Source organism: Equus caballus, chromosome 1, assembly GCF_041296265.1.
Source record: "Equus caballus isolate H_3958 breed thoroughbred chromosome 1, TB-T2T, whole genome shotgun sequence".
Classification (NCBI taxonomy): Eukaryota; Metazoa; Chordata; class Mammalia; order Perissodactyla; family Equidae; genus Equus; species Equus caballus.
Window position 1 is genome coordinate 55,625,693 of NC_091684.1, and position 13,374 is coordinate 55,639,066.

The following is a 13,374-nucleotide window of genomic DNA, read 5'->3' on the forward strand; positions in this document are numbered from 1 at the left end:
AATAAAAAGGGATATATTCAAAATGTGTCCAACGTTTTAGATAGAACCTAAGACTTGTGTTGCTGTTCAGTTAGTGTGTTTCATATTTTCTGAGTACCTTGCTTTGTGGTCAGAGATACACCAAGGAAAATTTGGAGAAACACTGAGTATCGTGGGAGACTCTTGTTTTAACATTCACCAAAGGGTAGGGGAAATACTATGGTAGTCAGTCTCATTCTTCTAAATATTTGAAAATTTAGCCATATAACTTAGGGATAGAAGGAACTTTGCTTCCTGGACCTCTCGTAAGCTGACTGTTCAACTGTCAGTGGGATCAAGTTGACCAGACTAAGAAAATGGGTTAGTGTTTAAAGTAAAAGACATAGGCCTGTTCATATCTGGTCATCTCATAGGTGATACTGAAAATGTTCAGATCTTTGCTGGAAAGGCTTCCATATTAACAGATAGTGAAAAATAAAAATGATTTCACTCGGCAGAATAACATATGAAGGAGACTTTAGACTTAATTCAGACTTCCTGGGTTCAAAAGCCAGATCTGTCACTCACTAGTAGGGTGACAATGGTCAAGTTACTTCAACTGGCGTTCACTTCCCTTATCTGTAAAGTGGGAGTAGGATAGACCATCAGGCCACAGTGAAGCTTCAATGTGGTAATGCAACTACTATGTTTAGCAGAATGCTCAGCACTTAGTAATTGCTCAATAAATATTATTCATATTCATCATTCGTCAACCATAGGAGAATATATGACTATTTCTTTAAAGAGCTGATTATTCTTAATGTGATCAAGCATAATAGACACTTAATCTCTCTTATACAATCAGTTGCTGAGGCCTGATAGTCATTACTGTCACTTTGTTTGATGCTTGTTAGCTTATTTAAAAAATATTTTCTTTAGTCTCTATCTTATAATTTCACCCAGGCATTTACTTATCTCATATAGGATTCTTGCAACTGATTTCTCCTAATTGCTTCTCTCACTCTGGACATCCTCTCAGTTCTGCATTTCACTCATAACTCTGTGTTAGAGAACTTGTTTGCCAGGAGACATCAATATTGTCTCCTATTTACAAATTAAAGCCTTAGCACCTTAACCCGACATTGAGGTCCTCTGTGATCTAGCCCACTCTGGTCTTTCTGAGCTCCTATCCTACTGTCGCCATTCAGGACACTTCCCTCTGGCCTGTCGACTCCTGCATGTGACATGCTGTCCTACCTTTGTGCTTTGGCTCATGTCTTTCCTCCCAGAATGTAATCTTTCTCCACCCTGCTAACCCATACTCTATCAGAACCTCTGCAAAGGGCTCCCCTGACTCCTGAAACTTGCTTTACTTTCTTGCACCCTGGGTGAGATTGCCGTGAGCTGCATGTTTATTTCCCTTCCTCTGCAATTTATTTTAATTAACTTGTGATCCCAAGTCTTGATTCCAAAACATTCATGCTTTGTTCTATCACCCATAACATCTTTGCATTTAACAGCCCCTCAAGAAATATTTTTGACTGTTGAATAAACGAATGAATAAAAAACACCCATGGGTGTTTCCTCTTCAGTGACTTTCCTGTATCTCAGGCAGTGCCCACAGTTTGGAGGGTGGCAGGGAAATCAGGAGTTTTCAAATCCTGTCCCTGACATGAGTTACTTTCACTATAGACTTGAAAATTACCAACTCGCAGAATTTCAAGTTAGATAGTTCAGAGAGGTCCCAAATCACAGAATGTGGGATTCTGCTTTCATTCATCTGAAATAAACTCATTCATTTATTTGCTCATTTTTCCCAAAAATATCAGTTGAGGTACTCCTATGCCAGTCACTGTGCTAGAGCTGGAGATACAGAAGTGAGCATGATGTGATCATTGCTCCAAAGATTCTGGAGTATAAGAGAACCAAGGAGCTCAAACAGCTCTCTGGCATTGGGGCCTGGTACAGCATTGGAGTCTTCCAAATATAGCCCTTAAGCAATAAGCCTCAGAGTGACTGCCACAGAGTGGATTAGCCCTGTGGATGGGGGACGCTATGAGCATTTAATAGAAGAAATGGAGACCTTCCAGAACCCAGCTGTGGATCCCCAGCACTGTCACAGAGGCCTCCTCTGAAGCCGAATAAAAAGAAACAACAAAGACGACAAACCTCTGCTAGTTCTCTTCCCACACCTGCTCTGAATCAATGCTTGCAGAGGGCACCTGCCAAGTGAGGGAGACAGCCCACTTTTGTCCCTTGGAGTATGGCCGGATTGGTGCTCCACCCACTGCTAGAAAATTGTGCTTTCTGCTGTTATAATTGTGCCATGTAGACTTCATCTGTGCACCTAACATTCTGTCACTACCAGCAACTCGAGGGGGTGGTGAGAAGGCAGGAGAGGTGGTGGGAGGGAGGGGCCTCCTTCCACCTCTCTGTGGGGCTCAGAGTAGGAGATCCATACCTCTAGGCTCTCTCCATGATCCTCAAGGGCAAAAGACAATTTAGTATAAACCTGTGTATGATCAGCTGGACATACACCTCTCCTCTTGCCACCTCCCTTGGGTTTGACACTCCTTGTTGCCTTCAAGGAAATTCCCTTTTCTGGGCCCATACCTCAAACCTCAAGGGAACTGCTCCTTCTGTCCAAAAACAGGAGATTCAGACAGAATAGAAAGCCAGAGTTACTTGACAATGAAGGGCAGTAGCCTTTCCCTCACAGGCTACAGGATATTGGACACGCAGTGATGGGAAGTTACCTCCCTGAGTTACTGCTCCTGGATGAAATGTTTAATGGTGTTGCCCAGGAAATATTGGGGCATCAGCTCAAGCTCCAGGCAGGAACAGATTCTTCATGCCAAGCGTGCTTTTAGTTCTACTTCCACCCCCAGAGCAAGCACAATGAACAGATCAAGGCAAAGAGAATGCTGCTGCCAGAACAAATATGGCTCCTGGGGCCCAGGAGAGACTGACACAGAAAGGCAACCTCATGCTGGCGTTTTCATTAACAAAGAGGCAGCTGGCATCTGGCAGAACTGAATGGAGGGAAGCATGGTCTACAAAAGGAATTAAGTGGTAAAGACTCTATACTTACAGACAGCATTCTGAGAAAGTACAGAAACAGATTGAGACTTAGCAATAAGCATTCTGAAGCAATAGGGACCCCAGAGGGAGAAAATGATGTCTCAGAACAGACAACAGCAGTGTGTAAGCCTTAGAAGAATATCCAGAGACTATCCCCATGTGATTCCCACTGAAAAAGGAGTATTGCCAAGGTAGAGACAAAGAAGTCAAGATGGATGTTCACAACCCACCAATATTCAGATGCAGGAGCATCAGTACAGCCCATGGTATTCCGTGTCCACGATGGAGTGTGTGTTCAGATATTCTCAGATGTCTCATTGTTGTCAACAATTGTTGGTCATTTTCACAAAGTCCTACGCTAAAGAACAATTCTTCAACCACATAGACGTGACTATTAAAGTCAAAAGCCTAATGCCCATATTAGACTAACAAATGCTCTTTTAAACTATGACTTTAATTCTCTCAGATATGGTCCATGTTACTTGTGTGCATGCAGTAGTTTGTGAAAGTGCCCTCCCTGAGTTGCAGTATGTGCAACTGAAGGAGAGTGGGAATGAAGGTGATTCCTAGAAGCACGTGGTTAGAATCCTCAGCAATTCTTGAACCTCCTTTTTTGTCCCACCCAAGACACATGCCACCAAAGATAAACACCAAAGGCATGGCCAGTCTTTTCATTTTTATTGCTTTAACATCCATGGTTTATCAGTTGAGCAAATTATTAATAAACTACAGAGTGACGTAAGTAGAAATAAAAATATTATTTCAAATAATACTACGTAACTTCAAAACAAACCCAGTGTTACACGTGTGAAATAATTCAATTGAGAGCACAATGAAAGCAAATTTTTCATTGTTCCAGTTAAACAGAAAAGGCATGCAGAGTCTCAAACAAGGAGTATTTGGGCTTCTATGTCAATGTCATGAGGGTATCAAAGAGCTTTTTCTATTCCTGGATAAATAATTCATTTTTATTGATTGACGAAATTGACTTTAAGGGTAAATATAGACCAGAAAGATCTACAAGTACTTTTGCCAAAGTTTATCTATAGCCAAACCATAAAACAGCTTTGAATCGGCCTTACTATAGCAGGCGGTTCGCTCAGCCCCACTCTGCCTTCCACACAGCAGAGTGAGATGCGCGAGCGTGGTGGTCTAAAACACCTCCAACGGCCCTAGACTTCAGCTCTCAAGAAAGTGCTGCAATAAACGTGACTATTGTCGATTGCTCACTTTGATTTCGTCTCAGAGGTCTTAGTTTAGATCTGCCTTCATCCCACATATTGCCATCAGACATGTTACTAAGTATAAGCTCTCAAAGTTGCTGTTTGTAAAAGTACATAAAGTAAGTGATTCCTTTTTTTTTTGCCAAGTCACTATGGAACTAAAAGCATAATCAAAATGGAAAGCAGGGGCCTCTGGAAATCTTTCACCAAAAATTTTAATTCATAATGACCCAGCTTCCCCAAGAAAATTTTATTTTAAATCTCAACTATTAAGTACCAAACTGGGCACAACATATGCTACTTCTGTTTTCAGGAACTTGCTAGTCATGTATATGGAGGAAAAAATCATTCTTCTGTCATTCAAGTCCAGTGAAATTTTCTTTAGAGAGACTGGACCGCACAAGGAAAATTTTCAAAATCAACAAGAAGCACAACTTAAGCCTGCAAGACAGTTGCTGAAATTCTCCCATGGACATATTGTATAGCAACAAACAAGAACAGAGAGCTATAATGGCGCAATTTGGCAAGCAATGGAAAACTCTCTCTACAGTATTTTTTAAATTAATTTTATGTTTAAAGCCTCAGGAAGGAGGAAAGTTCTGTTTAACTGAGAGCATGAAGTAACATCTCAGACTTGCCCATTTTCTTTATTAATAAACACTCCAGCCCAGATTTGATGTTAGAAGCCCCGGTCAAGAAAACCCATCTGTCTAAGCTAGACTCTCAGTGAATACCACAGAGAGGTTAACATAAAGATGGGAAACTGAGGTGACAAGCTGAGGGCTGGCCTGAGACTGTGTAATGTATGGCTGTCAGAATAGAAAAAAAAGTTAGCTGCAGGCCTTTGAACTGTTGATTTAATTACTGAGAAGGGCTTAGAATGTTTAAAGAGATGCTACATACCTTCAAGATCAAGTAACCAGAACTAAAAATAAGTACTCCTCTTGAAAATGCAAAGGAAAGAAAACTTTAGAACTAGAAACTCTCTCATTGGAAATGAAAACACAGGGACCACTCTGCTAATATCATTTAAGTGGCTTTTGGATATCTTACACTGAAGACATTGGTAGAGATGATTGTTAGAAATCTAAGCCTTTTTCAGAGAGAATTTCCTTCTTGAGAGCTTCCTTTCCTTATAGTTGGGAACAGGCACCATCGTGACTGCCAGGTACCCAAAGGTGGAGACCCCAAATAAACACATTTCCAGTTTGAGGAAACACCTGTGGCCCCACTGTAAGAGAGGTAAGGAAGTCATTTAACAACTCCAGGCCTGAGATAGGGAGGCACATCCAGCAACATGGGCAAGAAGAATTCTGCCTTCGGTGGGTTCTAGGAGGAAGGACTATGTAAAGTTATAGGACTTAACTCACCTACAGGCAGGCACATCCTGCATACACTTGTGATCCCCATAAAGAAGGAAATATATATTTGCTATAATTGGGGTCAGTTTGGAACACAAAGTTTACCTTATTTCAATAATCCTTGGCCAACACTCCCCTGAGATCTATAATTTATAAACCCACAGACACAGACCAGCTGTAAAACTGGAAAGAAATGGTGTCAACAAATATTTTTCACCAATCAATGCTGAAGAAGGGTGGAAATGGGCATTTCCACTGAAGAGTTCTCCTTTATGGGAACAAAAGTAATTTGGCAAGAATTTTCATTTTATTTCAGATCACATAGATGAAATATTCACCCCTTATGTATCTGATACTCTACATTCAGTTTTAAAGATGAGAATATGCCGCTAATTACTTATGCACCTGTCTTTTACCTGCTTTGAATGATATAGGTATGGATTAATATTTTTTTCAAGGTTTTGATCTTTTTGCTCTTACATAGGAAGTCAGCTAGCATTTGAAATGCCTATCTCATTTTCAACTGAAAACCCCAATCCCAGTTTCCAGGAAGTCTGGATGACGTGGTAGCTAAAAGTTCAGATTTTAGAATGCAACAAACCCAATTTTAAAGGCAGTGACTTTTCGAGCAAGATTCTTATCCTGCTTAAGCCTCAGTTTCCTTATCTATGGAATGGAGATAATAATGTTTGTCACATAGAGTTACTGAGAGCATTAAATACATAACAGCATTAAGCACAGAGCTGGCACATGAGAGCAAGGATCCCTGTTTATTCTGTTATGTGGTATATCCTAAGAACTTAGAGCCTGAAACATCATAGTTACTCAATACTATTTGTTAAATATATGAATGTGTGATTATCCTGATTAGCTCTGACATTGGGAAAAATTTCACCCATCATCAGCCTAGAAAAGCAGCTGAATTTCCCTTTCTCATCTGGCAAACAATACTACTAAATCATCCTCAAAAGTCATATCATCCATCCTCCTGCCTCTGTCATGACTTCACTCAAGCCACCAGCAACAAGTGCCCCATCCTAGCCTTAAAATCTTCCTCAGGAAGAGGCTGCCTAATCTTCACTCCTCCTCCCTCTGGCTGTAAAAGTTATCTGCTTCTGCAGCCGCCTTTCTTATTCTCCCTCAAACCTCTGTCACTTTCTTAGCCCTGTTCCTTTAGGACTGCTCTGTATTTACTGCCTTTTTTTCTCCAACTTGTCAAACTTGTTTTGAAAACCAATTCTTGTGTTTTGTTTCCCAAAACCAATGGGGACTGTTGGATGTCATAAGCCAGCCTGCAGCCATGAAATATCTCATCCCCGAATCTACATAAGGGCCAGCCCTACAAACCATCTACTGCCTGCAGACGGGATTCTGGTAAGGTTGGGTTCCATTTGGAAATGGGTCTCTCAGTTAGTATTAATGATCTTCTTTTGAAGTGTCGAGGAATAGATCCTATCTATCCTGGTAGGGGGAAAAAATTCACATGTAAAATGATTAATGTTGTAAACTATGCTTTCTTTTGCTTTAATAGAAAATGTTTCTTGTTCATGTGAATTGGTTAAAAATAGCCAAAAAAATGAATTTAAAATTTTAATTCTTCTTTTGCTCTCTCTTCTTTTACATGTGTGGGATAGTTTTACAGCCTTGATTCGGATCTCTGTAGTTGCATACACCTAGTTTTAAAAACATCCACATTTTCTTTCCTAATAGACCCAAAGGGCCAAAATGAAAACTTTCAACTACTTTATATATGGATGCTTCTGTCATTAGGTCTAGCTTGTTTATTTGGCAGTAACATGAAAAATATTAATACTAAAGATATATCATAATGGTATGGGAAGAGAGTTATGACAAAAGAAATACTATGGGGTTTTCATCTGAATAAGTGTGGTTTCCTGGTATATGATATGTAAATGAAAATGATGCATGAATATAAATTTTTCAGGTTGCAGAATTTTTCCTAGGATACTTAAAAAGATTTATTGAAATAATACGCAAGCTATAATCTTTTATATGGATGTCCCTAAACTTTCTGATCAAGTCAAACAGAGCTATTTCTGACTTTCTAAACAGAAAAATGGCTATTGATTCCTAAATATGCAATAAACAGGCTGTCTTAGCAGAAGACAGGCTGACAAAAGAAAGTTCAGATTTCATTCCACTTGAGATTCTGATGCCTGCTTTGTTGACCTAGAGAATTATTTACAATAATACTGACACAGGTTGGCAATTCTGCAATGAGCTCGCCAGAGAATGGTAAACATCACCAGGAAAAGCCTCAGATCTCCTTCCATTCATTCTGCCACTACACAGAAATCTGTATCCATGGGAACCACAATCCTTAGCATGGAAGTGTGCATTTGACACGGAAAGGGTAAGAATGTTTTCTGGAATAGAAAAAAACAAGGAATAATGCTGCTGGGAATTAAAATTCATAATTTTAACTAGAATGCTACAGGATATATTAATCAATTTATATGTGGGTTAGATACCTAGGGAGATGAGAGATGGGAGAGGGATATTTTTGGTGCATGAACTAAGAGGAAAGGACATCAATTGGAGTAATTGACTGGGATGAGCAAGCCTGACTGCATCATTCTGGCAGAAACTTGGCAGCAGTTAATAGTATGATACCTCACCCAGGGATGGGGGAGATCAATAGACCTGGACAATTGAAGGTGTAGAAAGAAAGTCTGTCAACTTTCTCCATTGTCGGACACTAGTCTTTTCAGCCACTTATTATTGAATTTGAGGAGCACTAATTGCTGGGTTTGAGGCCCAAAATGGGCACTTAACTGTGGGGTCACAATTTTAATTATCTTTCTTTAGTAAGGCTTGAAAACTGACTTCCTTTGAAGGGTAAGTGTCTGTTAAATGTGCAAGAATGCCAGACTGGAAAAATGGACCTTTCTGTACAGGTAGGGAGATCTTTACCCGTTATACAGAAGGAATGTTATGGCAAACATTTGTTATACTAATACTGATAAATTAAGAGATTTGCAAAGGCCAGAAGGCACATTTAAGATTATTGTATTTTCTAATGCATTCATAGTTTTTACTCATGTCATAAGACAAACAGAAAGGGGATAACTAATAAATTACCTTTGAAATTTAGTGTTTGAATTTTTTTCTGACTTATCGTCGAGTTGTTTCCAGAAACTCCATTAGAAATAAACAAAAATTTTGATCCAATAATTTCCACTTGTGATAAATAAAAAGGAGAGATTTACATTTTTCACCTTTCCTGTTTGATGAAAACCTTCCAATTTTTCAATTAGAAGAATCTTCAGCGGATTATGAGTTCATGAATATTTTCTAGGTTATCATTGTGATTTCAGTCTAATGTTTGACAGGGATGCTGGTGGTTAACCAGGAAGGAATCGACCTTGTAGGTTGAATAAACCCTCTTCTCCCTCTCAAGGATTTTTGTTTTTTCCTACATAAAGTAACACAAATTGATTTCACTAAAAGAAAAAGGTGAGTTTTGATTAGCAGGATAAAGCAAATGTGTCATCAGAAGAAGCACCAGTCTCTGTGATGTGATCTCAGAAGGTATAGATGGGTCACCAAAGCCATCATTCTCATTAAGAAATTTCTGCCATTCCCATGCAGGGGAGGGGCTTCCCTATAAATATACCCACTACATTCATATTTACTGATTAGGTTCATTTAACTATGCTTCATAATGCAAAGATTTGTTAACATATTTGTTGTTAATTTTCCTTGCATATAAGCACTTATATTATCAGCAGGTTTGAATCAAACTAAATCTTGAAATGCCGCCCACTACAGGAATTCCCTCTGGAGCACAGATGTCTTTCTCAGCTCTATGCATCTGGTTCATATTGCACCTTCGATCACTACGGCAGATTTTACTGCTGGCACATTCGCCAAGTTAATTTTTATATTGTTTTGTTTAATTATAGTTGTTTGTTTTGAGCTAAGCTGGAAATGTACGTACTTTGAAGAGGAGGCCTTATTCACATCTTGTTTTGGGTAAAGAGTCAGTTTTTTTTTAAGATATAGAGGTTATTTTGGTAATTGTAAATTTCACGTTATTTCTGTTCTTTTGGCATCTTATTCCAACCTGTGGAAAGTTGATGCAGGATCAAAGGGACATTAGATTTTCTAGATGAGACTCTTACAATTCTTGAGCATGTGGCTTTAGGAACTAAAATATACAGCTAGTAATTTGGTGATTTTTTTAAAATTTGTTTTCTTGACTAAATTAAAAATTCACACTTCTACCTGAGAAAAGGAGGTATCATAGATGTTACTCTTGCAACATCTACTCTTAGAGCAGAAATGATGGTAGCATCCCAACAAAAGACACTCCTTATTTTGCCTCATTTATCTAGATAGTTCTGGAAAATTGAATTAGCTGGATTCCCTTATTCCTTTCTGCACTCCCTTCTCTTTTAGGGAGTGGACCTGTCCAGAAAAATTATTGTGGGCCAGTGCATAGTACAAGACAGGGAGAAGCTTATTGCTTTCACTTTCTAGGAAGTTTACGTGGTGAGCCCAGGCAAGCCAGAATTTTAGAAGAATGAAATAATTTACTACAATAATAATGTTAACATTTCCCCATAACTAATAATGATGTCAAATAAATCCTTTTCCCATGCCATTTTGCTCAAGATAACATACACATCATGCTCTCAACCTTTATGCATTTTGATGTTTCACACATACTTTCACCCAGGTTGATCTTCCTAACATCAACTGGTGCTGCATGTTTGAATTTTACTTCATCAGACTAAGATGGCCTGATTGTTGAAACAATTCATCAATGGCAATGTTGCACAAAGTAAAGTTACAATTATGGTATCATTTTGATAAAGTAGAAAAGAGAATGCATGTTTCAGATCCTGTGAATGGTAACTCTATGCATGAGAAAAAGTGAAACTTAAATTTAATTCCTCCAAAGAGCGAGAGCAAGAGTGAGAGTGTGAGACAGAGAGAAAGAGCGAGGAGAGAAAGAAGCAATGCGCTCGACTCTGAGACTATTATGAAGTCCATTATGAACTTAACTAGGGATGAGCACAGTGATTGGAGTTATAAAATGACCTCAATGACTTTTATTTGAAAGAATGTTATTAAAATTACTCCAGTTTCATTGCCATTAACTCTACTTCATAGTTCAATGGTACAATTCACACAGTTATATTTTACTCAATGCCAAAAGGTGTTTCAAATTTGTCTTTTCTTTTTAATTACAATTGTAAGCTGATACATATGGATTTTTAGAGTCATGCAGAACTCCTTGTATTTCTGTTGTCATAACTCACTTGAGGATATAGTTAGGTGTCTCATTTCCCCAGTGGGTGAGAACTCTTCCTCCACATATGTATTCTGATGGACCATTTAAGCCCAACACTCAATGTGCAGAACTGCTAAACACAATGGAATCCTAAAAGGCACATTGTGGCATCAAAATTCATTATAACCCTTATAATGTTAATAAATTGCTCCATTAATAATCAAGGCTCATTTAAAAATCCAGGAAGTAGCTTAATTGCTCAAGCTTGGTTAGTTTCTGATGAATGTTGGCCTAATTAGTTGACAAAAGATATAGACATCTAGAGATTGAACTTTTTTTCCTATAGCAGGAATCACACGTCTGTCAGGTCAGGTCATGTAAAGAAAGTATGGAGATTAAATGGGAAAATATTTTATGAAGTCTTTTGTTTCCATTTAAAATCAAGTCAAGACTTCAGGTCAATGTTTTAATTCAAAATGAAAATGTTGAGTGTACTCAAGCTATTACAGATGACAGGTCTCACTTGAGTCTTCTATGTCCATTTGGTAATGAATGTAAGATATTCTCTGTGATGGGAAAGGCTGAATGACACCCGAAGCTTTCATTCATTCAACAAGCATATCTTGATTACTTATTAGGTGCTGGCCATACAGAGATGACAATGACATGATCCCAAATATGTGTTACTAATGTTGATTCAGCCTCCACTGTTTTATGTTATTTGTGGGTTATACTCTAAAAGTTAGTGAACTCACAGAACTAATGAAGTGTAAAAATAAAGCGGTGTGTTTAGCCAGGACTTGTAATATAGGCACTAGAGTAAATGGTTTCAGTAGACATGTCTTCCTCTAAATTCACTCATGACTTGCACTGGGTGGATTTTTTTCTTTGCCGAGCCTCGTCTGACAGCTGCACAAGATTCCTCGGGCTTCTCTCTTTTAATCAAGGGTTTCTTTGCAGGAGCCTTCATTCTCCACATCACAACTGGGTGCCGGGGCCCAGCAGGACTCTGAATTCGGATGATCTTGGTTGAGGCAATATAAGACATCTTCACTGTTTGCACTACGGCATTCATTAAATTTTTGGCTGCTTGGATCAGGGAGGTAACACTGTCCAACTGTAGGGAAAAAAACAGCTGTTATTCAAGAAGGCAATCAGGAATTTAAAAAGATTTAATACTACAGAAGTTGAAATGTGCTACTTTGTTTTTACCCCAGAAATGGATGAGTTAATCTCCATTTTATGTATCTATGTAAATTATCTACATCAATCTATTTTTGATCATTCATATATTTATCTGATGCATAAATAGATCCATATTCCATCTTCTAAGGTGATAGAGAGATTAATTTCTTTCTCTTGGTTTTCAGTGAAATGGATTCTATAAATCCTGTAAAATACTCTACGGTCCACGTGGTCACTGCTTTCTTTGTAACGAATCTCCCTATTTCCAGGGGTAACGCTGAGCGCTTTCTATAGGAGACGACTATCTACGATAAAAGCTATATTATCTATAAGTCAATTTATAAGAACAACAACTGAAAATTCTCCCTCTCATGGAATTTATATTTTAAATAGCTATCATACACACATCACACATACAGATGTACACATGCATGCATACCACTCACTCTCATGAATATTTCCCAAATAATTCCACCTAAGAGAGTTTCTTTTTTAAACACAGAACTTTTCAACCTGTCACGCAGTGTGTTAAAGTAGATAAAGCCAAAGCTTTTCAGTCAAATAAAATTGGGTTTAAATTCCGGGTGTGCGATTTGATAACTTGGACAAATCATTTAACCATTTTCATCCTGGTTTCCTCAGATATTAAATAGGGAACAAATGCTTATTTAAGTTAAATAATATGTGTAAAGAACCTAATAGAATGACTGCCAAATGCTTGATTGTTATTAAATATCATTTCCTTTGTTTCTTATGAAGACTGACAAAATTGCTTAATTTTGAAGATGCACTAATGAAATTACTAGGAGAAACATTTTCCCACATGACTCTGATTTTAATTGTTATGTTTTCTGGGTTGTTTATAAAAACAATCTCAGGGGAAAATGGGGTGATATTCCTTCAATCTTGCAAAATGCCTCAGAGCTACGCCAAGTTGGTTCATTTTTATACAACTAATGCCTCTCCCATTATTTTCGTTTGGCAGATTGTCATCCACAGCCAACTCAGACAGAAAGATGTGCCTCCACTGTCACCTGCCTGTGATGTGTGCTGTCAGGGTTGAGACTCAAACGCTGGCTCTGTAGTTACTAAAATTCACCAGCAGCTGCCTGGCCTGAGTTTTCTGCCTTTGCAGTTCGACGAGTCTCATCTCACATACAGAATAAATGAGCGACGGAAAGTCATAAGCTGAGGTTATGTGCCTGGGGCAGTGGTCTAGCTGGCTGCTTCCTAGGAAGAAAATTTAATTAGCTCCATTATATGCCAAGCCTGAAATCCTTGAAAAGGTAACCCCCAAAAATATGTA

General features: G+C 38.4%; 1 protein-coding gene across 19 annotated transcripts in view; it reads right to left on the minus strand.

Annotated features, from left to right (window-relative positions):
- Positions 1–3,700: 3,700 nt before the first annotated feature.
- Positions 3,701–13,374, minus strand: part of CTNNA3 (catenin alpha 3) — a 1,507,895-nt gene continuing 1,498,221 nt past the window's right edge. For all 19 annotated transcript variants that reach the window (XM_070225803.1, XM_070225839.1, XM_070225762.1 and 16 more), the window contains one exon: positions 3,701–12,000. In XM_070225803.1, coding sequence (XP_070081904.1) covers positions 11,713–12,000 — 288 coding nt within the window. In that variant the 3' untranslated portion in view covers positions 3,701–11,712. The remainder of the gene's footprint in view (positions 12,001–13,374) is intronic.